Here is a 23,688-nt window from a genome sequence, read left to right on the forward strand (position 1 = left end):
ATGTATATTTACGGAACCGATGGTTACAATGTCGGGTAGAACATTTTGGAGCGAATGATGCATCAAAGTCACATGTGGTATATTCTGTAAACCTTCCACATCTAAGATCAGACTCGGAACAATCCACGAAAATACAAATAGCACATTATAGTACGAAGCCCTGTGTAAAATAGCCGGGTTAATTCATTCACCAAAGACTACGACTACTGTACATTCCGAGATTCCTCAACTCCAAGCTTGACCTCCCGACCACCAAACCAAAGACTAATTTTTTGCAAAGTTGAACGACTTGCCGACCCCTTTCATCTCGCAATGCACCCAATTATGAACAAATAGTCATAGAACTCGGCTATAGGACGAAGCAGCAGCACAACACAAAGTCCATGACCGAGTTGGACACTTTAGCACCGTTTTTTTTCTGCGAAATCCAATGTAATGGGAATGCACATGATAGTGGAAAGAGTAAGTGATTAAAAGCAGGCCAGGGGGATTATCCAAGTCTCACAAGCACTCATCAGCTTCTGCCATGCTAATACAGTGTGCCTTGGATTCATAAACAACATTTGCAAGCACCCTGGCTGATCGCGCGGGGTATAAGTCATCAGACGATGGTAGAATGCAAACTTGGGGGAAAAAAGTTGTTCTCTCATGCTCATGGACATCTTGCCTCCGTGTGTTGGGACTTTATCCATACACCGTGGTTGATTCTTGTCAAGATTATGTCAGAGCCCGTCGGGTAAAGGGGGGGACCGCTCAGCACAGGTAATCGGATCCATAAGACTGGCTTGAGGCCTGGCTCCGAAGTCACGTTTCGTCAAATGCCATATCGAGATAGCACCAGTTGACGGATACAGGGCTCATCGTATGCCCTATCATGAATTTCCTGTCAAGCTCTGCTCCATTTCATAGTGATACATCAGTAATATATCAGTTCAGTCGCTCGGCCAGTACAAATGCATCTTGGCAGGAGTGGCCACTTGCACAAATAAGGTCTAGGGGCTGAAAGCAGACGTGTCACCATGGCTTGTTCGATCCGTTTGATTTCCCGTAAACTGTCTTCCGCAGCAATGGTGGAGAGAGACGGCAAGGAGGCATGATGAAACAAAGTGAGACACGACTATTAGTTGAGGTTGATTTCCCCCACCATTCCATGATAGGATGTTGGATGTACTTGTGAACGGAAGGGGCACAGCCAAGGGCAACGTTAAGAAATCATATGTTCATCAAATGCAGAAACGAGTTCGCCGCCAGGGGAAGGGTATCCTGGGTAGTGTGTAAGGGAGGGTTGTAAGTGGCAACGTCAGATCAAAACAGGCTGTACATGCGTTCAAGCCATTAGAGTTCATGTAGCGTCAAGCGCGTCTCCAGTTATTAGGTTGATGTCATCAGGTCAAGGCATCTCAGAAAGTCTTCAGTGTGCGGTTCTGGCCACAGCCCAAGCTCGATCAAGTTCACCAAGTCTAGACGCGCAAAGAGTCGGCATAATAGAATGGAAGGGTATCATCACTTAAGAGCCAGGAGCAGGGGCACCGGCTGGGGACCCGTCGCCATTCTGCTGTTGCTGTTGGTACATCAGGGACTGGTACCACAGGGCAACATAATTCTGGTATCCACCATCTGTAATGACCATGTTAGGTCTCGTCTAGAATACGTCGAAGGGGGGGCTGTTACTTACATTGGGCGTACGGGTCCGACGCGTCTTGGGAAGAAGCTGGTGGCGGGTTAGTAGAAGATGTATCAGGGCCTTGTGAATATGAAGGCCGGTCGAGATCTTGGTGGCCACGGCCACGTGGGGGACCACCGCTTCCACTCTTCTGTCTCTACAAATAAAGATTAGCCCAATGCTGTCAAGAATGAAACTACAAAAGTGAGGCTCTAGAGGTGGTTCACATACCACAGCATCAACCTTCTCATCAATGGCCAGTTTGGCACGGGCGATGCTATCTCGAGTGCCAATAAGGGCAATTTCTCTCTGAGTCTCACCCGGACCAGAGGACTGGGCGACGTTGATCTTGCAACCAGTTGTATTTTGCATGTCACGGATAGTCTCACCCCCTTTTCCTATAATCATGCCAACAGCATCAGAGGGAACATAGACAGAATCGTTGATCTTGTCCGGCCCAGCACTACCAGTAGCATCCCTAGGCGGGGGCTCGGAGCGAGGGACAACTGCAGCACTGGCCTTCTTCGCGGCTGGACCATCACCTCTGGTGTCGCTGTCGACGATTTCCAAGATGAAGTCTTTGGCACGAGCTGCAGCCTCCACTGTGCCGATGAGATTCACCGGGCGCAATCCATTGACGCTCTTTGACTCTCCCACAATGTTGATGTGGCAGCCAGACCTTTCTTGAAGATCGCGAATGGTCTCGCCTCCACGACCAATGATTAAACCTACGGTCCGATCAGGGACCATAATTTGCATGTGGTCCTCACCATCTCGCAGTGCGGTAGCGCCGCCCTTGTTGGGATCACGATTCTTATCCTGGGCGGGTCGGTTCAAGGCACCCATGCCACTGTCCTCGATGATTCGGTTGATGGCATCCTTGACTTCAGCACGACGCGGTCGCGGACCCGAGATTCTGCACTGACGGAAAGGGCCGCCATCAGTTGCAGCAAGGAACTGCACACGGCAATTGGTATCTGCCTCAATGCGACGCAAGTTTTCACCCTGGCGGCCAATGATCAAGCCGACAAGGCTAGATTCAATTTGAATTGTCTCCGAATTGTCATCTCCTCCGCGCAGTGGCGACCTGTCTCGTCCCCCACCTCCACCTCCACCTCCGCGAGGCGAGAAGCGACTTCTCGAGGGGGGCGAATAGGAGCGATCTCGCCCATAATCACGGCCAGCTCCACCCCGACGGTCCTCTCTGTACTCGCCACGAGGGGATCGGGACCGCGAACGTCGATAATTACGGTCGTTGGTACGAGAATCCGTGCCGTAGACGAGTGGTCGATCATAAGACGTGGCGCCATTGTCGGCAGCGTATGCTCGTGCCTTGGAGACGATGGCATCAAAGTTCATAGTGCCCGAGGTAACTGGACGGATGGCACTAAGATCAACGTTGCCACTAGATGCTGGGGCTGGGAGTCCATGACCAGATGCACCATAGGCAGGGGCAGCTGTTGGGGGGGGAGCTTGATAGTGAGGAGGCTGAGCGGATGAGGATGGAGGAGGATACGACTGTCCTGGTGGACCAGGCGGTGTTTGCGATGAAGCACCAGGAGGCGGGCGCTGGGCGGCTGCCGCGGACGTTAGAAGGGCATACATAACGCGTGTCCAGGGTGCTTTGCGAAATCTCACCTAATGCTGCGAGTATGCTCTGGATATCGGGATGCGACTCAGCCATGGCGAATGAGCTCGTGAGACGCTGTAGAGACGTGGGAATAAGAAGACGGTATGAGAGACGGTGTTGAAGGTGGGAGAGAAGGAGCGACCCCCAGAGAAGGGAGAAGGGAGGAGGGTTGTCTTCGCCAAGGCGTTGACGGCCAAAGGAAACACCGTGGAAAATAACCGCGGCCGTGTAGGTTTCGCTTTGTGATTAAAATACAGGGACTGTCACAAGCGGTCGTGGGGCCCCGATGGGACAGCTGTCGCGATGGTCTCGAGGTTGGCAATGGCTCAAATGTTGGTAAATGGAGGGGAATGTCTGGGAGCGAAGCCTCATGACCTTGGTCTCTTTCAGCGCGATGCATGTTGGCTAAATTTTCGCCTGTTGCTACGGCCGGAAGAACTAGTGGCCGCCAGCGCAAAGCCGCGCGCGACAAGCACAGACCGTCAGAAGAAGCTGCCAGGTGCAGCTGCCAGGTACGAAGTTCGAGTCCCGTGACGACAGCGCCCAAGTGATCAACGTGCCAAAGTGGCTGCATCGATCCGCCCGTCTCTTTCCTCCTATGCTTACGTGGATATGGCAGAAGCGTCTGGTCGACACAAACAAGGCCCCTACAACGCAGGAGGTTCATGGTAAATTTAGATGACGTGTGGCTGTTTGGCGGCGTCATGCACAACCCATCGCATGTGTCAACTGAGGGGATGAAATCGACTGGTCCGACTAACTAACTACTTGAGTACCCAGATATATAGGTTGTTGATGAATAGCGGTAGTCTGTCTTCGCGTATCGATCCGGTTGATGGTGGTGTCAAGTTACTTGGTGTGCTTGGTACCGAGAAGCCAGATGCGCCAGTCACCGTCACACGGCCTTGGTGAGAAGCAGAAGGAAGGGGATCCAACTGTCATGCAGAGTTCGGCATAAGAAAAACAGCTTATACGTTTCCTCTATTCCGTATGTAGTCATGATCAAACCTTTGGGGTATCAGAAGCTCTATGCCAGGCACGCCGGCTATGGTATGACTCGCATGAATCGGAGGAGGAGACCCTGACAGCAAGACAATGTGCCCACCACCACAACCACCACAACCACGACCAGCACACCATCCTATCGATACCGCATGGCGTGTTCCTTGGTCTCGGTTCGTCTCGGTGGCGTGCGACGTGAACAGGAAGCCCCCGGGACAGGATGTACCAGACATGACGCGGCCCAGCCAATAGATGGTGCAAAAAGGCTCTCGCAACCCCATGTCACGACTTCACGACGGGAATAATTCGAGGTGACCAGAGCAAACGGAAAACCCACAGACCCAATCCAGAAATAGGTGTCTCAGCAAAGTTCATTCAAGAAGCTTTGTGCTGCCCGCCAGGCACAAACGCCGAGTTATCCGGATCATGTTCGTCGTGTCCTACTGGCGGACTTCTCGTTATATCCCGTGCCGCCGACGTGGGCATATTTAAACCTGGGGTTTGCGTGACTACACGACCAAACTCGGCGTTGTCAGCTTCATATAATAGCTACTTCAGCACCTTCAGCACCAGCTCCGCATCTCGACCTTTGGTCCTTGAATCCCTTGATCGCTTTCCGTTCTCCACTGACACACACAGTCGCAAAACGACGCCATCAGACCCCGGATTATACGCCAATGTGTAGTCGAGTCCTTGTGGAGTATCGGTGCAAGCACCAAGTATATCGGGGAAGCACAAAATGTTTTCGGGACCAATGCCCGGGGAGGAAAGACGAGATAACCTACGACTCAGACGACTGTCCACAATGTGAAGGCCAAAAAGGCATTCGATCAGCTAGATGGTGCCCGATGGGCTGCTGCTGCCGGTGCACCGTCATGTGAGAGGTATCGGGAACCGACACATATCTACGACAATCCGAAAGTCTAAGTCGTAGTATGCGAGTGTGACAGAGTAACACGAGTTGCCCGTGTGTCTGCAGTCTGCAATGACAACTTCAACAACGAGAGACGACGTTTTACGCCATGACCACAGCCCAACAGCGTGGGTGAGCGATATTTTGAAGCTATTTGGCTAATTTGTATTTCCATTCACATTCATTTCACTTGACATGGGGTCTTTTCAAAAAGGTTCGGACCAAAATTGGGCGTGGATTTCTGGATTTGGCGAAGCGCTTGGGAGAGAATAATGCAGTATTTCACACCTTGACCCTGCCCTGGACTCTGGCTTGCCATGGAGTGCACAGACAGAGTAACTACTTGGTAGTTGGAACAGAGATATAGTTTGCTTCCTGTTAGATCCGGTGGCGGCCATGGCCTGACTGAGTGACCAAAGCACCTTTAACCTTGGACTGCATCGTGCTCACCGACACGTGTCATGCCTCCGAATATTCTAGAACAGAAGTGCCTAGCCGGCTGGATGTAAATGGCTCTCTTGACTGGGTTTTCGAGTCAGCCATGGGTGGATGGACAAGCCGAAGAGAAGGTCAACGTCAGAAGAAGAAGGACTCCTGAGGGTCAATAAGAAGGCCAATGCAGATGCAAATGCAAAACAAGACGCGTCTGGTGGTTTTAGGATGGCGTCTGGTGCAAAGTCATGTTTAGTCAAGGCCCATCCGATGCGCTGAAGAGAGACGGAACATTGAAGAGCGATGGGAGACTCGGGAAGAACCTGGTCGAGTCGGTGCGTTAATGTTTTGTTCTGGTCTAAAAAGTGTCAAGGTTGCTAGACTCTGCAACGAGTTGAAAGACCAGACCACGCTGTTGTAGATTTTGAACATGGAACCCTGCCAGGCCCCCAAGACTGCACCTGGGACGTCAACTGGTCCCTGGCACTGGGGCTCAAGCTAGCACCAGACTTCAATGTTGTTTCCAGCTGGCTGCTTTAGGCCAAAGCTAGCGCTCATCTGGTCAACTGGTTGAACCGTCTGGTGGGAGCCGCAGCCCGCATGGCTATGGCGGCATGATCAAACTGGTAAGAGCCATTCATCGTCAATGCTGTGCTCCTCGAGACTTGCTGAATGACTGGTCCAGTTCCCCCCTCCTTCACCCCGCTCAAAGCTGCCAGGGACCCCGGATTGCCAGACTGGCAGGCTGCCAGCTTCCCCGATTCCCCATACCGAGTACGACAGAACTCGTCGGCCATCTGATCTGCTGGCGGCTCCATCTCTCTACATTTGCAACGACATCATACCGCGCTTTTTTTGCTCATGCACTTCTTGCTGGCGGTTGCTGGCAGTATACGCATGCGCCATGGCCAAGAAGGCCCGCCAGAGGATCAGCTATGGTACGTGCTTGAGTCTGAAGTATCAGTTGCCGCTCGACCATTCAAAATAAATCCCAATGGCTTTTGTTGAGTCATGAGAGGCTTGCCCCGCACGCGAGCTTCTCCCACGTTGTCCAAGACATCTGTGCTGCCCGCAAATAGATGTTTTGCTCAATTCAAACGCTGACCGCAATTTCTTGTCCCATTGACAGTTCTTGAGAATGCCAAATCGTCCGAGGGTGGCCATCGTTTGGGCGTAAATGGCCTTGCTGTCGATACGAACAATGGCATCCTGTAAGCCCTCGTGCCTGACCGCATACTCAACTCAACTGTTGGTCGTTCCACTGACCGGAGGCAAAAAATATAACTTGATGTAGCTACTCTGGTGGACGAGATGGCATCGTCTGCGCCTGGGACCTCGACCTCGACCTGAGACGACGCTCTACCGACACCCATGATCCAACAGACAAGACTCAATCTCAAAGCAAATTCCGCGCCCAAGCACAGCCTCACACACATTGGATAAACGACATTACCCTGGCACAGAACAACACTGCCCTGGTCTCAGCATCATCAGATCTTACTGTCAAGGTATGGCGACCACACTCGGAAGAGGACTGCACGCGCACAGTCGCAATCGGAGAGCACGCCGATTATGTGAAATGTGTCGCCACTCCTCCCGCCAGCATCAATGCCAACTGGGTTGCTTCGGGTGGTTTGGATCGCAAAATTTGCCTCTGGGATCTCAACGGAGCCGGAAAGACGCTCGAGGTTGACGTCAAGGGTGAGGAGATACTCGAAAAGGGATCTGTGTACGCTCTCGCAGTGAGTCGTGACCTTATGGCCAGCGGAGGACCCGAGAAGACGATTCGACTCTACGATCCTCGAACCGGCGACAAGGTCTCCAAATTGGTTGGCCACTTGGACAACATTAGATCCATTCTAATTGACGACTCTGGTGACATCATCCTGAGTGCCAGCGCCGACAAGACAATCAAGATGTGGAGTGTCAAGGGTGGTCGCTGCATGTACACTTTTACAATGCACGACGAAAGCATTTGGTCCCTGTTCTCCGAGGACCCAAGTTTGGGCATATTTTACAGCAGTGATCGGTCTGGTCTTGTAGCCAAGACTGATGTTCGAGGCACCATGGAAGATTTGGATAACGGGCTGAGTTTGGCGGTTGCGCAGGAGCACTGTGGCGTTTCCAAGGTTGTCGCTGCCGGCGGTCACATTTGGACGGCTACAAACCGGTCTTCAGTCAATCGTTGGGGAGATGTAGATACCGACACAGACGCCTGCTTACCGGAGCGATTCCGTCATCAGAGGAATGCCTCGGCCGCGTCCAACAAGCTTCGACAAGCTTCAGTAACTAACGCTCAGGCGACAAGCAACAAGGAAATTCCACCCGAGTCTATTCTCCGTATTTCCAACACTGCTATATTCCCTGCTCGCGGCGTCGTCGGTGCTGAGCCCAATAACTTGAGTGAGACGCTGACTAGGCGTGGATCCGAAGTAGTGGTAGAACAGCCAGATCCGGAAGTAAAGCCAATCCATCAAACACCAGAAGAGACCATCGAAGGCCAGTTTGGGCTTTTGAAACACAAGATGCTCAATGATAGGAGAAGGGTGTTGACATTGGATACTGCCGGTGATGTCCTTCTTTGGGATCTCCTTGCTGTAAGTCCTATATCGTCACGCTGAGGGCGAGATCCACCATGTTTCCTAACAGTTTTGCTTGCAGTGCAAACCGGTCCAGAGCTTCGGCAAACAGCATCTGGAAGATGTCGAAGCCTTGGTCAACACTCGTGAAGCTGTGGCGCCATGGTGCTCAGTGGACTTGAGCTCTGGCAATCTTACAGTTGTGCTGGAACCTTTCAACTGTTTCGATGCCGAGATATACGCCGACGAGTTGAAGTTAGATGAGCCTATAGAGTTCAAGGAAGATCAGAGAAGTATGAATAGCCAATACTAGCAGTTCGGGTTTCCCGGTTTCCCTTCTTGAGCTAACGTGCTCTGCAGTCAGCCTTGGAAGGTGGATCTTGAGATATCTCTTCTCGAATCTGATTGACGAAGAAATCAAACGTGACGAAAGATACCGGCAGAAATTAAACGAAGAGGTCTCCAGGAACCAAGCCGCCGGTCGAGCCAATGCACCTACGGCGATTGATATTCCTCCGTCGAATGTCTCGAACTGGGACAAGCCCGATCAACTTGCCACACCTCGAGCCAGTGGCTCACAACTACACCAGGGCACTCCTGGCTTGGGAATTGGTCTCGCGACTCCTGCGCCTGGAGCCGCACTTCCTGGCGTTCCTGAAGAGGTGGTGGCTAGCCCTTTAAGCCCTACTGAAAGGGGACCTGCCGCAGACAAAGACGATTATTTCGCTGGCGGCAGCGCTGTTGCGCCTGGTGCCCCAGCGACAGAGTCATTGGAAATGAAGACTTCAATGGATAACGGCAATGAGAAGGGCAAGGACAAGGCGAGTGACACAGCCAAGTCACCCGGCAGCACCTTTGGAAAGAAGTTCCGAATGTCCTTTAGCAGCAAGAAATTAGGGCGATCATCTTCCCAGGCGACGCAGGATAAGCCCGTGGTAGTTGACGAAAAGGCCGAGGAGTCAGAATCATCTTCCACAAATGAAAAGGAAGTGGACGACAGCTTTTTTGGCGTTATACAGAAGATCCGCAACGATTACGATAAGCAGCTTGCCGACACTCCGGACAAACATATCGAAACTAGAGTAACGCCCAGTCTTCCAAGTGAGACCCCTGTGCTAAAGCTCCCGCCTGGAACCAAGATCATCATTCAAGAGGAGACGTCTGGTGGTAGCGCCAATGTCTATCAAGGGACGGTCGAGAACGTTGGCAAGGACGCTGACATTATTGAACAGAAAGCCCCAATGTGGCTTGGCGACGTGTTACTGCAAAATCTTGTCCCATTCAAGGAGCCTGTCAAAATTTCATTTGTTCTTCATCCCATGGGGGACTTGGTCGCTCTGTCCCCGGCAGATGGAAATAACAGATTAAACGCCAACAGAATGTTGCGTGTCAAGAAGATCTTGGCTTATGTTGCCGAAAGGATTGAGGAAGTGCCAGAGGAACCAGAGCCTAATGCTGTGCCTCCTGAAAAATATTTGGAATTGTATTGTAATGATCAGGTGTGTCCTTTTGTCCTACTCACAGTAACATGGGTGTGGTTTCAACTAACTACTCCTGCTCGCAGCTCCTTGACCCGTTGATGAGCCTTGCAACGATCCGTACCCATGTGTGGAAGAGCGGTAACGACGTCGTCTTGTACTACAAGGCCAACGGACGCAAGGAGATTATACCCCCCAAGCCTGCATCATCAATGATCCCTGCAGATACGCCCGGAGTCCCAGGCCCCGTGGGTGCGCCAACAGCAGCATCTGAATCAACGACTTCTACAACGACAGCAGTAACATAAAGAAACGGCCGTCGAGGTTGAGATATTTTTGGTTGTCGGGTGAAAGCAATTAGCGATAACGTGAACGACCGGCACACACACCCCCCTTTTGCTTTGATTTGCCCTCCTTCTAAAGTTTGATTAATCATGCACTTGGAGCACAAGACACATCATTTCCAGCCACATTTCCGGGTTTATGTGTAAGCGGCAATGGCAATACCCTCAGCGCTATACCGTGTTTTTTCTGGCCGCTCTGTTCACAATTTATGTTGGGCTTTTATCATACAAAGCGTGGCCCAGCTGCAGGGCTATAGAGCGAGTAGTGCAGCTTAGACTAGCCAGCAACAAAGAATATAGTAGTCTATATATCTAGATGCTTTCCATCTTTTCCACTTGCCACATATCGTACAGCTTAAACCCTCCCCCTCCCCCTTTCTGCACATTTGTGTGGAAACAGTCCCTCTTGTCCCTGTTGACTGTTGAACAAACCAGCCAGCCCAAGGAAGAGAGTAGTAGTACGCGTGTGTGCACATTGCCGTGTCATGAAAAGGTTCTCATAGTATTGATAGCCCACTGGTAGCTTCCCAAGAAAATGGCACCCCCAACAGAAATCCAAGTCACTCTGGGCGCAATGCCGGCAAAGAACGGCCGAAGACCTTCTTGCTTGACCATGGTCCCAAACACCTCTGCCACGGACACCCCGTCCTTGGACAGCATGACCCTCGTCTTCAACACGTCCAGGGGCGTCGTGGCCGCGGCCGAAATACCGCCGGCCACACTGCCAAAGACGGCGCTCTCGGCAGCGGCCACGTCCTCACCGGCCTTCCTCCCCTTCCTCCGCCACGACTTCATAGCCTCCCACAGCGGGAACTGTATGACGGTAAATGGCACCTCCCTGAAGACGGTGATGCCCCAGCCCCGGTACAGCTCCCTCCACACGGCGCCGAAGCCACGCGCCGAGCGCTGCGACAGGATGGCCCGCAGCGCCGCCCTCGACGAGCCGCCGTGCAGCCCTGCCTGCGCCCGCTGCTTGACCACCTCGGTCGGCACGCGGACCGCACACGCGGCCACCTCGCCCAGGCTCGCGGCAACCATGGGCGCAACGGCGTCGGGCACCGCCCCGTGCGTCCTCAGAAACCCCTTGGACGTCTCGTACGTGCAGAAGAAGAAGGCTGCGCCGGGCGCGGACCCCACCACCGCCGACCCTATCCCGCGGTATATTCCTGAGAAGCCGCCCGAGGGAAGAAGCCGGCCGACGACTGGAGTCGGGTTTTCAGCGTGTCGAGCGGGAAGAGCGAGAGGTCGACTGTCGTCCCGGCGAGGGCGCCTGCCAACAGGGCGGATTGGAAAGGTGGCGGATTGGACATTTTGTTTTTTTCTTCTCTAGGAGTGTTGGAATCGTCGGGTAAAGTCGGTAGTGTAATGAGGAGGATTGGAGAACAGGCCGAAGCCTGAGTTCTCTCCTTTCTTTTTTTTATTAAGAAGGCGAGGTGGTTTATCGAGGATACCTTTTTGAGCGCGAGGCCAATTGAGCCGAAAATGAACGGCCCTTATCGATAGCGGTTTGCGCGTGGCTCCGAGCTTCGGAGCCGAGAGGCAGGCACCCTGGACCGTAAGTAGCCGTCTATATAACTCTATATACACCGAGCACTTTACAATGAAGAGTACTGCGTAATTTCTTTACTTCTCAGTCCGTTTAATTCATTTTATTCAGATGAGAGAGTGGTGAAATCCACACGCGACTTCCAACTTTCAATTTCCGCCAACGCATGGGCCTGCAGACCGGGACAGCATACGGCAAGTTGTAGATACATACACACACAGCTCAAGAGAAACCTCGAGCAATTTTTCACACCCAAGGTGCCCCCGAACCGCGACATTCCCGCCTACATGCCATCGCGCATGCTGGTCCCCGACCTGGACAACTCCTCGGCAGACCTCTTGGTCCGCTCCTGCAGCTTGGAAATGTCCTCGCGGCCCGGCGACGCCCGATCAGCCTTGACGGCCTCCTCGCTGTCGGACGCGAGCTCGGGCTTCCAGTGGCCAGCGCCCTTCTTCTGCTTGGCCAGCGAGTCTCGCTTGTGCCTGTCAAAGTCGGCGTCTGTCTCTACACGGGAGGGGGGCACGACACATGGTTAGCGACGAAATTTCTACATCGGCGGAGCAAGGACGTACGGCTGGACGACTCCTTCAAACCAAGCCGAGTGCTCGTCGTCATGCTGAACCCCCGCCCGACGACACACATATTCCTGGCGGCGGCCCTCATGGCACCGAGGCCAGCGGCGCTTCGTGCTGACATCATAGTTGAAGGGACTTCGAGTGGCTCGGGTCGTCCTTTACTGTCGCCTGCTTCAAAACGCGTTTCAGTGTAAGCCCTGGGCCCGGTACGGTACGGACGAGAAAATGGGAAAAGAGAAGGGTGTCTCGAGCAAGATCAAGAGGGTGTTTAAGGGATTGGAAACAATCTGCGCCCATTGGGAGAATGTCCAACTGCTAAATACCGAGCTTTCCCTACGTCTTCGATGGGGGTGGCTCGACCTAACAACTTGTGGAGAGGCACTGAACAGACAGACTCTGACGTCACCATTGCGATGCATCTCAGTCCTGACGCCAGCCATCATTATCGAGATGGACGGCCTAGTTTACGTGTCTTGCCTACCCATAATATCGAGTGGCCCAACATGAACCTCTCCGACGGCACCTCGCCGGTTGTGGACATGCATTTGCTCAACCAACCCTATACTGACTGGGGAATTGGGATTGGAACTCGAATTTCGTCTGCCACGCCGTCAAGTCAAGCATCCGATACTCACTTCACACAGCAGCACACAAGACACACATAAATGACTTTCTTGAACGTATCGTATATTCTCATCGCAGCAGGCCATGCAGGCCGCGGTATCGCAACCTCAGTAATAGTAATATAAAACCACCGTATCCAGGAAAACATGCTCGCAACAACCAGCCCCGAGTATCAGATCCCAGCAAACTTGCAACACCAGGGCACGGCGGCCCAAGAAATCCCAAAGAATCCGACCCGCAAAACCAGGTAATGTCGTAGCTGAGCCACCCCTAAAAACAACACCCATATGCTTTGCAAAATAACAACCATGACCCATCCCAGTTAACACAATTAGCTCCGATATGCCAAAATGGAGCCGCTTCTTCTTTCAAAAAACACGCCCGTCTTGTAAGCCCAACGTGTCGTACAATAAAACAGAAAAACAGGCAAGCCTCTTTCGTCATTCAATTGCACATTCGGCATCTTTCCAACAAGCCCTGCAAGGCTGTCAAGTGAACCGAGAAAAAAGGAACCAACTCCCCATAAGTAAATCCAGAAGAGCCCTAACCCCATATGAACAATGGCAATGCGCGCAAAAGAACACACCAGACCGCTAAATCTTTGCCAACCACTACTCGCCGAGACCGATACCCATATTTGATTTTCAACCGAGAACACAATTCATTTGCCCCAACGCTTTCATTGTACAGAAAGCCCTTTTCTATCTGTTCTTTTGATAAGTTTTCCCTTGTTGATGAATTCATAACCCATGACTGTAAAAGTAGGGCAATAAAACATTTTAGGTAGAATAGAAGAGTTCGCCATCGCACACGCTCCAATTATAAAAAGATGAAAATATGCCGGAAAAAGTCGTGAGTTTTTTTTATAAAAAAAAAAGTTGTCAACTCCACTGTCGGTCCCCATGCAGCAGAATTCCAAATGATGTATTTGACAATGCAGTAACGCCCAATTGGTGTGGATTGGCCTCATCTTGCGAGGCGGACACCTAGAAAGTGTATGAATTGAACGGGAAGACGAAAGGGCGAAAAATGGTATCGCTTTGTAAAACCGAGCCGAATTCGAGTCCCTCGCGGAGATCTGTCGATGAAAAGGTGGTGATTTATGTCGATTAATTAAGCACTTGAACATATTGTATAGAGGTGTAAAGCTGCGAGAGACCCAGCAGTCGAGCCAGGCCAAAGTTAATACATCCATCTCCGAGGAACCTACCCCGCCAGGAAGAAAATCGATACCGTCCGCCTTCGACAATTTGTTTTTGTAGAGGTGACTGCCAAGATGAACAGTCGACCAAGAGAAGAAAGAACATGAATTGGAGCGTCGTCTTAGAATACAGTGCATGGAGAACGGCAGTAGGGTTATGGGTCCGGCAACGCATCCATCGAGGACACATGACGCGAACCCCAACATCATTCTACCACCGTCGGCCAAGGGACTGCTGCATCGTGGCGGGCGATACTGACGGGGACGGGCTGGACATTGTAATACCAGTAGCTGGGTTGATGATGGGGATGGCGTTGCGGCCGCGAGTGGCTGAGGGCTGGTGTAGTTTAAGGTTCGAATGCTGAGTCTGATAGCTAGGAGGGATGAAGGCGGCAGATGTCGAGTTCAGGGAAAAGCCAGGCGCAACGGTTTGCGGCTGTTGCGTTGGTGAAGATTCGGGAGAATTGCTGGCAAGTGACGATCGCTCAGAAGCACTCGAAATGGAGACCAGCTGTGAAGAGAATTGAACAGTCAGACTCTGCAAGCATGCCAAAGACCTTGAAGGGGAATGCCGCTTGCGTTCGGGGAATACGAAGGCCAAGCTACTACTTCTTTCTCTACTTACATCAGTCTCGGTCAGGAGGTTGGGGCAAAACTCGAGGTCATCCTCAAGCTCGAAGGAGCGGCCAGCTTCGAACTTCATGCGAAAGGCAGAGAGGGCAGCAGACTCGTTCAGATCCTTCATACTGCGCGCGCCTCGGAATTGCCTCTGGGCGTTCTGTGAAACGGACAAGCGAGGGGCTCTGCGATTGCGGTGGCCGCCGTGGTTGTGCGACATGGGCGCGCCGTGAACCGCCTGCGTATTGTAGTGGTAGTATGAAGCCATGATAGATATCTTTTGTTTTGTTGCTGTGTATGACAAATGGCGAATCGTCGCTGTCTATGAGAGTAAACGTCTCCAACCCCAAAATGTATTGCGTTGTGATTGGGGGTGCTGCGGCTCCAGTAGTATGCACGTTGGTTTGTTGTGGGTGTGGGAAGCTGACAGCGATTGTCGGGGATTTAATATCGAGTAGCTACAGACGGACCGCACGAGGCTATCAAGTCGTACGAGGAAAGTCTTGAAGAGGTCTAGGAAAGATAGCGACGTGAAGAATGTTTAGAACAAAGAAGAAAGGGGAGAGTAGGAAAGACGTAGAGAGGGAGTTGAGATGAAAGGTTCGAGTTTGTGTGTGCGTGCGTTGTAGGTGTGTGTGGGTGATGATGAGGAAGAGAGAGGGAATGGGAAGCGGGCAGATGGCAAGGCGAGGAACAGACCAGACAGGTCAGGACAAGACTGCACCCGGACGCAGGCTACTGGGGAGCGGTCGAAGGCGGGTGGGCGGTGGGCAGGTGCGGACGCAGGCGCTGGTGGAAGTTGCAGGTCGGAACCGGGCCCAGCGGGATTTTGTTGGTTGGGGACCAGAAAATGTGGAGAGATATGGGGCCCAATGAGCCTGTGTTGGTGAGGGCGGCGAATAGGACCACGAGGGAGGTTGGTGGGTGCCGGCCCCACAGAATTTTGCCACTACAACAGCTAGTTCGTAATGATTGGGCAGACTGGCAGGTCCGCTAGACTCGATACGGCATGGAGCAAGCGCCAGTGCTTGCCAGTGCTTGCCAGTGCTCGCCAGCGCTGTCGTTTACGGGCGGGGGTCGTCCGTTGGACCCGCTAAACATACAGTGTCTGACAAGCTTGTCGCACGCGGAGCCCACAGAACCCTTGCCCGCGCCGGTTCTTGTGTGGCCTAGTTTGGTCGAGGCAGAGGCTCAGAGGCGACGCTGGCGATCCATTGACGCCTGCGCTCCCACTTCCCACGCTCCGCCGCTCCATCGTGCTGCACTGGGCTGCCCAGGCTGCATGCCTTCAGGGTTCTTCAAGCCGCCGGGCACTCGGGCACTGGTCTAGGTACTCCGTAGCTTCAGGGACTCGCAATGCAGAGCCGATCAATTGATCCCGAAGCGGCCTGCTCCCACCCTCCCTCCCTCCTGAACCCGTCTGCCTCCTTGCCTCTCGTCCGACCGCGCCGCAGCCGCTTTTGTCGCGGGCTTTTTTCTCGCTGTTGGAACGGGGTACTTCAGCTGCGCCAGATACTTGGGCCAGGGGGCGGGAGGCAGCTCAAGGCGCACCCCGATGTTAGCTCTGCACTGCCCAGCGCCCGTGATGTCGGCAAGTAAACCTCAATTGCTGCCGCCGGCTGTCCCTTGTCCAAGACGGCGAGGTGGTGAGCTAGTACTTGACCTCGGCCGTTTTGAGCTAGGCAACTTTTGTACAGATAAACCACAACAAGGCCTCCTCTCCGTCCTTCACCGTGCCGCCACAGTGTCATCAGTTGAGCCGCTCAATGTTCTATTCTTGTTGCCCAACATTCAACCTTCAATCCTCATTCCAGTCCATTTCCGAGCGACAATAAGCATGCTTGCCTGCTGCCCGGTCATGGCCCATGGCTTCCCATGTGCCTGCGCCAGTCAAGGGACCCGCCGTGCAGCTCAACTGTGAGTCTTGCAGCTCAAGCTCGTTTCCACTCGAGTAATTTCACGGATTCTCACTCACGCTCTCCCTATCAAGGAGCGGTTCGAGCTCCACCATGTGCCATGACTGGCATTGGCAATAGCCCTCCGTATGGGGTGTTGGGGCACCACGAGACTGGCTAAAATGTTTCGTGACGATGGTTGTCTGATGCTGCGAGTGTAACAATAACAAAAGGGAATCAGATTCCCCCGAGGCACGCGAGCAAGACGTCCGGTACGGAGTATGTACGTTGTTGAACTTGGCAGTCATTCCCGTCTTATTTTATTAATAATATTTGGGTGGGTTAATTGTAGTAGATTCCAGCAGCTGTTGGTCAGCCTATGCTGAGCGAGCAGAAGGGTCTGGTGCGGCTCATTTTCAATCAAGTAAAGCATCGTTGTCTTTATTGTCCACGCATGCTCCAGGTCACGCAGCCGGACGCGGCACCATCATGCCAGGCACCACACTCACTCACACAGACACACACACCGCATCAGCGGGCCGCTCCAGTGCAGCTTAGCCTCTGGTGGCATCACCAGAAGTGAAGCACTATCAACTCGGCTGCGCAGCCTACTAGGTGCGTAGTAGCACTTGAGTACATTCTAAGCCTAGCGTCTGGTGGTACCAGAACTGGCTCAATGCAGGCAACTCAGGCACGCAAACAGGCAGCGCGACAGGCAAGACAGGGTCTGGTTCAATGGCCGCCGCCAGGCCCCCTTTCCCGCTTTTCCCTTTCCATTTTGGCGCTGAAGTGGTCTGTTGACCTGCTGAAATTGCTCCAGCTCCACCGCGTCGTCATTCTGCCACCGCAGACGACCTGAGAACAGCGCACTTTTCAGGACGTGATCGAATGCTTTCGTCTCTGGTCTCCCCGATTCTTCTGCTTTGTGGACTCTATGCGGAGAAGTTGATGCATACATCCGTACTCCGTACTCCGTACAGACTCCATTCTTCTCCCTAGCTCAAGCACTCCGTTTCGGCATCCCACTCCCACACATGCTAACTTGCCATCATTACTCCATATTTTGCTACTCCGTACGGAGTACGCAATCAGCTACTCAAGTTGTCAAGCTGACAATGAAACCGTCTCCTCTCAACGCCACCAGGTGAAACGTTCAAGCACTTGGGTGGGGTCACGCTGCATTGTGCTGTCAGGAGCTCAATCTATCGAAAATGGACCATGATGAATACTCCGTAATAACCTTCGGTAAGAATCTATGATTAGTTATCGGAATGCTTCCTCACAAGCAGAGTATCTAACTATTACATGCTCAATGGCACAGCGTACCTAGGTACCTTAAGCAGGCACTTACCACGCCATACGCTTGAGTTGGTGACATCTCCAAGGCATAGCCGCCCGCCCGCAAAGTGTGTTGCGACCTGCACCGAGGCGGTTCGCCGCGACCCGAGTGCTTAAAACCAGACAGCTGTTCATCGAAGGAAAGCAGGGCAGAAGTCACCAGATCCTCCTCACTTTACGGGGCGCTCTAGTGCTCATGCACCATCCTCCACAACGTGGCGGCTCGAGAAACAAGCAAGAAGACGGCTCAATGGCCACCAGACCACACAGAACCACCGTCACCGCCGTCACTCATCACCGCACTGTGGCGTTTGGCGTTTGGCGTTTGGAACTTCCACAGGTCCGTCGATGTCTCGGTGCGTCTGACCTGAATGCTTGTACCCTTGCCAGTCAGCCAGGCGCCTCCGGGGCTCGCCCAAAAGAGATGTTTACTACAAACCTAACCATCCCCATCGCAACCTTGGTCTACCGTTACCTTGCGTGCCTGGGCTTTGCCTGCGCCAGCTGGAATAATGCCGGTTTGGCTCTTCGACACATCTTGCCAATGGAAACCAATGAGCTTTTGTTTGGAGGTCCTGGCTTGCTTTCCCATTATTATCTTGTCCGAGCTTGGTCGATGCAGCAAAAGAACCAAACTAGCCGTGGCCGTGCAACTATCATGTATCGAATTGCTACACCATCTTGCCGCAAGCTATCAATGTCTCGTAGACATGCGCCGCCATCACGGCCCCGAGCACACGGGGCAGAGTGCGATCAGAGTAATCCAATGGCTCCTGTCCCCTGCGAGACACATCATAGACGTGGCCAAGTGACGATACGTGCAATCATCCGGTGATCACTGGCTAATTATCCCTTCTTGCCTTCCAAACCGAAGCAGGTGTTTATGTACATATGTACGTTTACCCACTTCCAAACCTTATTAGACAGTAATATTGTATGGATCTCCGTCTTCCACGCACCAGGCAGGGCATTGCTGCAGTGGACAAAACTGGTGGTTTTACCGGGACCAGGTCGACCATGGAGTTGAGTTGGCGTCTACCAAACCCTGGTAATTAGTGCTACTGCATTACAGTCCTTTTGAAGGACTTCGAATGAGAACTTATCTGCCATCCATCCAACAGCTTTTGATTCACAACTATGGGGCTGAGGGGCAGACAGGCAAAGTCTCGTGATGGAAACGAACTTCATGCAGCCATGTCGCACCGTCTCCGGAAAGGGTGGTCTAAGGGGACAAGGCTACCGATCCCTGGACGACCCTGCGAATACATACATACAACATTCTCCAGTGCTCGATCCCACGCCGACAGAGGTTCGACATGACTATCTAGCAACACTCATGTACTGGGCAAATACATTGTCCAAGATACCACAGAATAGGGTAGGAGAGGGCGCCGTAGCCGAGTACCGTTGTCTGGTCTGTCTGTTTGTCTGTTTGTTCTGCCTCCTCTCTTCCCGGATATACCGACTTGGCTTCTCACGAAGATGGCGAAGATGCGGACTAGAAGCAGCGAATTGACATCGTGGCAAACTTTCCCAAGAACCGCTTCCATCGTGGCCCGAGCCCCATTGCGGACTGCGTACTCCAACCCCAACGAAGCAATGACAATATTCTGATCTGGGGTGGGGAAGCATCAACGGTGACTACGGTCGGTTATCACTCACTCTCGGGACCCTATCAATCGCCTCGTGGCTTATCACTCCTTATCGATGCTACTACGTACCGAGCAATGATATCTTCCCCTCCCGCTAAGCTATTGCCTCTGGGATCCAAGAGAGGACACAGCGTGGGAAAAATGTAAATTTCGAAACCTCAACTCGTTTATATTAGAGGCTATTTAACCCTGTCTGGGAACATTTAAGAACATATCCCGGAGCAAAGTTCAAGCAAGAAGAACTTTTCCATTGGAAGGCAGATCAGTCATGCACAATGTCCAAATCCACTAGCGACCAGCTTTAAGTTGTACACCGCTCTTTGTTGAGGCTTGTGGCTCAGTTGGCAAGGGTGCTGCTTGCACATGCAGAGTACATACTCCGTACTCCGTACACAGAGTATTAATACTCCGTACTCCGTACTGTGAGTTGTATGGAGGTTTGTTGGTTCGTCTACTAGGCGTGCCTCATCACCGTGTCAGTCTCTTCTACGACAAACAAGACCCTAGCCAGGCCGCTGCAAAGAAGTGAAGGGCCTTTTTGGCCATGGAGCTGGCATTAACCAATCCGCATGGTCCCAGCACTCACGCCGCTTTATCCCACGTCGATTGTAAGCTGGAAGGGAGGTTGGTGAGGGTGGTGTCGTGCAGCCCAAGCCTCCTTCAGGTGCCAAACACCAGCCTCACAATGCAAATTCAGGAGTTTGGAGGACGAGCTAGATGGAGCGAGCCCCAGCCACATGCAATGCTCCCAGGCTGACGGTGAGGTTGAAACTGGAAGACGATGGCGGAGTACCAGACACCACCGGGCATGTTGCGAAGGTGCTGAGCATTGAGGTAGTCGCATGATTCGCCGCCCAAAAAAGCACATCTCATCGCTTTGTACGGAGTACTCCGTAGGGAAATGACAACTGGTAGATGCATGATGTTTCGACGTCAAGGTCGTGGCTACGCCAGCCATTTACATCCTCCACATCCATCTCTCAGTAGTATTTTCGCAGCAAGAGGCAATAACATCTTCGTCTAGAAGCACGCCATCCGTCCCTGGCAGGCGGAACCTCCCGGACCCCGAGGAACAAGCCAAGCCAGAGCCGGTGGTGGGGGTCTGAGCTTCAACCTCCTCGGCGACAACCTCACTCAACTCGAGATGACATGCACGCGCTATGCAAAGTGATTTTGACACTGTTTCCACTCGTATCCCTGAAAATAAATCCCATTGCACGAAAAAAAAAAAAAAAAAAAAAAAAAAAAAAAAAAAAACAGCACCGTGTCTAAAGCGGAATTTCGGCCATGCCCCAGTTCAACTATGAGCACCGCACATCCCGCACAATCGACTACGCCGTCCTCACAGCCGCGGCATGTCTCTCGGTATCTTGGTATCTACGGCCCGTCCTGTGCCCCGGTGACCCCGTGAAACCGAGAAGAGTGATTTGTTCCAAGGCCAGGCAGGCGGCGAAGCTGGCATCAGCAGATTCGGCTTCGGCCTCCTCGCCGGCGCCCAGGAACAAGTTGTCACTGTCGTATGCGCCAGATGTGTTTCCCGGCGGGAGGGATGTGGAAACTGCGTACGGGACGATAAAGGTGTTTGAGTGGGGTCCCGACGACGGCGAAAAGGTGCTGTTGCTGCATGGCATCGGGACGCCGTGTGTTGCCTTGGGAGATATGGCGCGGGAGTTTGTCAAGAAGGGGTGTAGAGTGATGCTTTTCGGTGAGCCTACCACTTTCCATCGCGACACACTACTGTTTTTCTGTTAGACTGCTGGCTATAATCCCCCGTAAAGATCAAGTCTGCAAGACACAAAATCAAAAAAGTCATCTTCTGTCCGCTTTTACATGTCAGAATCGGGCGCGCGCTCATCTAACCATGCCATACAGACTTATTCGGCAGAGGATACTCAGACTCCCCCAGCGATCTCCCTTACGATGACCGTCTGTACACCAGTCAGATCCTCCTCGTCCTCGCCTCGTCCCGCATCCCCTGGACCGGCTCATCCTCCTTCCACATCGTGGGCTACTCCCTAGGCGGCGCCCTCGCCGCCGCCTTCGCCGCCTTACCATGCCAATCTCCTCCGCTCCGCAACCTTGATCTGCCCCGGCGGTCTCGTCCGCCCATCCCACGTCAGTCTCAAATCGCGCATCCTGTACTCCGAGGGCCTCCTCCCCTCCTGGCTCGTCAACGGCCTCGCCAGACGCCGCCTTGAACCCCGGCCAGGCACGGCCAGCGCCGACATCCCCGACACTAGCGTCAACAACGTTGACGGCGACGACTCGCAAGACGTGGACTTTGACCAAGTCCCCGTTTGCGCGGGGGATGCGTCCGGCCCCAAAGTCGGGGACGTGGTCAGATGGCAGCTGCGGAATAACGCCGGCTTTGTACCCGCGTACATGAGCACCATTAGAAACGCCCCCATCTATGGACAGCATGAGGGAGTATGGAGGCGACTTAGTGAACAGCTTGCTTTGAGGAGGCAGGATGAACAGGTGCCGGGTTTGGAAGGAGGTAGGATATGCTTGATTCTGGCGGAGAGAGATCCGATTGTGGTCAAGGAGGAGTGGATTGCCGATTCATTTGCCGTGCTGGGCGAGGAGGCTGTCGATATTAGAGTTCTCAAGGGCGGTCATGAGATTGCCATTTCGAAGGGAAAGGAGGTTGCTGATGTTGCCATGGCGGCTTGGAAGCGATGATAGACACCAAGAGGTAGACTGGCCTGATATGCACTAGAGGAGGGAGGACAAAATTAAAAAAAGGGGGGACGAGGGGCAGACCATTGGAACAATAGATTAGATTGTGCCGTCTTGCCAATTGAAAGATGTATCGCTGTGAGATGATATCGAAGCCTCACAACCCTAAAGTGTGAATTTAGAAAAAAACCGTTCGTCGTTAGTCGTGACGCCGTGACACCGTCTGTTCCTTTCTAAAGATGCAATACCCGCCATGATTCTCATAAACCCCCGTCTTTTTGCTCTAAATCCTAGAAACACCAAGGCCGAAACGAATACTCTAAAAGCAAATAGACAAATGATATTAAAAAAAAAAAAGAAAAAAGAAAAAGAAGAGGCGAAAGCTGACAAAGACGCTATTAGAGCCTCTATTTATCCAAACCTCGGGCCTTGACAAAGCGATTAATTTGCTCTCGGGTCAATTTCTCATTGTACTGCTCGTAAAACTCGTATAATGAAATCATCTCCTGGGTAGCGTCAACCATGGCCGCGATATCAACACTACTTTCCGCCAGCCAGGCGGCGAAATGCTGCACCCTGGATATCCTGGCTTCCTGCTGCTTCTCCTTGGATTCGGAAGCTGAAGGAGGATCAGGCAAGCCGTGGATATTGTTGCCGCCGTTGCCCCTTGCGGCTTGGGCGAGGGCTGCCTGGGCGGCTGCAAGACCGGCGGCGGCGGCAGAGCCCGATCCTGCCTGGCCGGGGGCGGTGGAATTGGGCCGAAGGACGAGGGCGAGTAAGATGGCAACGAGGGCGATGGTGTGCGGCGCGCAGAGGAGGGGCAAGTCGCAGTTGAAGGAGTCGTTGATGACGGAGCGTGCGAGTTGCACGTCTTCATCTACCAGTGACAATTCCGTTCGCAGCGACGTCAATGTTCTGTATGGCTGGTGGACAATGAGCTGCGAGCTCATTTCACTGATTAGATAGAACTCGCATTCTCCGATCTTGGATGTATCTAGGCCGATGAAATCTTGCCAGAGCTGCCTCGCCTCGGTCACGATAAGCCGAATGTGCTGCGGTGCCTCTTCCATCTTGCAGGCCAGATAGAGGGCAGTTGTGATGACGAGGTATGGGTTCGTAGATCGGACGGGGACCTTGATGTAGAATCGCTTCAGGTAGACTTGCGCAGTCGCCATAGCCTGTTGGCGGATGCTGAGCCGTTTTGCCAGACGCAGTAGTTCTGAATGGGAGGTCAGCGGAATGTATGGCACACGGGGCCGCAGTGAGGAATGAATAAATAAATGAATAAAATAATGAATAAGGAAGAAGAAGGAGAAGGAGAAGGAAAGGAAAACAGACTCACGCTGATTGAAATATATGGCAAGATGGCGTGGCTGCGGCAAGGGAAACATGCGCACGAGGTCAGCATTGTCATCGTCGAGCTTCTGACGCATGGTGGACAGCTGATCCTTGGTAAATAGCCAATGCCGCCTCTGCGTCGAGTCCCAGTAGTTGGCGGACATTTTCGCAAAGGACCAGA

The 23,688-nt window shown here is 52.8% G+C and overlaps 10 protein-coding genes across 10 annotated transcripts; 4 read left to right on the forward strand and 6 right to left on the reverse strand.

The window, feature by feature from the left end:
- Positions 1-157: 157 nt before the first annotated feature.
- J3458_004195 (uncharacterized protein) lies at positions 158-3,650 on the reverse strand. Its single transcript, XM_066118066.1, has 3 exons — positions 1,895-3,650; positions 1,676-1,820; positions 158-1,617 (listed from the first exon to the last, which is right to left on the reverse strand). The coding sequence occupies exons 1-3, from the start codon at positions 3,266-3,268 to the stop codon at positions 1,508-1,510; spliced, it is 1,629 nt and encodes a 542-aa protein (XP_065976664.1). The 5' UTR covers positions 3,269-3,650; the 3' UTR covers positions 158-1,507.
- Positions 3,651-6,484: 2,834 nt separating this feature from the next.
- J3458_004196 (uncharacterized protein) lies at positions 6,485-11,552 on the forward strand. Its single transcript, XM_007809995.2, has 6 exons — positions 6,485-6,578; positions 6,770-6,851; positions 6,935-8,237; positions 8,302-8,512; positions 8,580-9,718; positions 9,784-11,552. The coding sequence occupies exons 1-6, from the start codon at positions 6,545-6,547 to the stop codon at positions 10,003-10,005; spliced, it is 2,991 nt and encodes a 996-aa protein (XP_007808186.2). The 5' UTR covers positions 6,485-6,544; the 3' UTR covers positions 10,006-11,552.
- Positions 10,525-11,079, reverse strand: PET8_1 (S-adenosylmethionine transporter; the record flags this gene model as incomplete). The annotated part of the gene is made up of 1 exon (XM_007809994.2): positions 10,525-11,079. One exon carries the CDS (start codon positions 11,077-11,079, stop codon positions 10,525-10,527), a length of 555 nt encoding a protein of 184 aa, XP_007808185.2.
- On the reverse strand, positions 11,190-11,351 carry PET8_2 (S-adenosylmethionine transporter; the record flags this gene model as incomplete). The annotated part of the gene is made up of 1 exon (XM_066118067.1): positions 11,190-11,351. One exon carries the CDS (start codon positions 11,349-11,351, stop codon positions 11,190-11,192), a length of 162 nt encoding a protein of 53 aa, XP_065976665.1.
- A 318-nt stretch (positions 11,553-11,870) lies between the features above and the next one.
- On the reverse strand, positions 11,871-12,286 carry J3458_004199 (uncharacterized protein; the record flags this gene model as incomplete). The annotated part of the gene is made up of 2 exons (XM_066118068.1): positions 11,871-12,091; positions 12,160-12,286. The coding sequence occupies 2 exons, from the start codon at positions 12,284-12,286 to the stop codon at positions 11,871-11,873; spliced, it is 348 nt and encodes a 115-aa protein (XP_065976666.1).
- Positions 12,287-12,506: 220 nt separating this feature from the next.
- Positions 12,507-12,827, forward strand: J3458_004200 (uncharacterized protein; the record flags this gene model as incomplete). The annotated part of the gene is made up of 1 exon (XM_066118069.1): positions 12,507-12,827. The coding sequence occupies one exon, from the start codon at positions 12,507-12,509 to the stop codon at positions 12,825-12,827; it is 321 nt and encodes a 106-aa protein (XP_065976667.1).
- Positions 12,828-14,198: 1,371 nt separating this feature from the next.
- Positions 14,199-14,873, reverse strand: J3458_004201 (uncharacterized protein; the record flags this gene model as incomplete). Its single annotated transcript, XM_066118070.1, has 1 exon — positions 14,199-14,873. The coding sequence occupies one exon, from the start codon at positions 14,871-14,873 to the stop codon at positions 14,199-14,201; it is 675 nt and encodes a 224-aa protein (XP_065976668.1).
- A 5,904-nt stretch (positions 14,874-20,777) lies between these two features.
- Positions 20,778-21,688, forward strand: J3458_004202 (uncharacterized protein; the record flags this gene model as incomplete). Its single annotated transcript, XM_007809991.2, has 2 exons — positions 20,778-21,195; positions 21,363-21,688. The coding sequence occupies 2 exons, from the start codon at positions 20,778-20,780 to the stop codon at positions 21,686-21,688; spliced, it is 744 nt and encodes a 247-aa protein (XP_007808182.2).
- A 184-nt stretch (positions 21,689-21,872) lies between these two features.
- Positions 21,873-22,172, forward strand: J3458_004203 (uncharacterized protein; the record flags this gene model as incomplete). The annotated part of the gene is made up of 1 exon (XM_066118071.1): positions 21,873-22,172. The coding sequence occupies one exon, from the start codon at positions 21,873-21,875 to the stop codon at positions 22,170-22,172; it is 300 nt and encodes a 99-aa protein (XP_065976669.1).
- Positions 22,173-22,576: 404 nt separating this feature from the next.
- Positions 22,577-23,671, reverse strand: SSN8 (RNA polymerase II holoenzyme cyclin-like subunit; the record flags this gene model as incomplete). The annotated part of the gene is made up of 2 exons (XM_007809990.1): positions 22,577-23,388; positions 23,512-23,671. The coding sequence occupies 2 exons, from the start codon at positions 23,669-23,671 to the stop codon at positions 22,577-22,579; spliced, it is 972 nt and encodes a 323-aa protein (XP_007808181.1).
- Positions 23,672-23,688: the final 17 nt, after the last annotated feature.

The sequence above is a fragment of the Metarhizium acridum genome (assembly GCF_019434415.1).
Source record: "Metarhizium acridum strain ARSEF 324 chromosome Unknown scaffold_29, whole genome shotgun sequence".
NCBI lineage: Eukaryota > Fungi > Ascomycota > Sordariomycetes > Hypocreales > Clavicipitaceae > Metarhizium > Metarhizium acridum.

What these genes read in the sequence shown, in the direction of transcription:
- J3458_004195 (XM_066118066.1), bottom strand. Translation starts at nt 3,268, where the DNA reads ATGTATGCCCTTCTAACGTCCGCGGCAGCCGCCCAGCGCCCGCCTCCT. An exon ending in ATGAGAAGGTTGATGCTGTG is followed by an intron (nt 1,821 to 1,894) that starts GTATGTGAACCA and finishes CTTTATTTGTAG; the next exon opens with AGACAGAAGAGTGGAAGCGG. An exon ending in GTCGGACCCGTACGCCCAAT is followed by an intron (nt 1,618 to 1,675) that starts GTAAGTAACAGC and finishes TGGTCATTACAG; the next exon opens with ATGGTGGATACCAGAATTAT.
- J3458_004196 (XM_007809995.2), top strand. Translation starts at nt 6,545, where the DNA reads ATGGCCAAGAAGGCCCGCCAGAGGATCAGCTATG. An exon ending in GTTCAAGGAAGATCAGAGAA is followed by an intron (nt 8,513 to 8,579) that starts GTATGAATAGCC and finishes CGTGCTCTGCAG; the next exon opens with TCAGCCTTGGAAGGTGGATC. An exon ending in AATTGTATTGTAATGATCAG is followed by an intron (nt 9,719 to 9,783) that starts GTGTGTCCTTTT and finishes TCCTGCTCGCAG; the next exon opens with CTCCTTGACCCGTTGATGAG.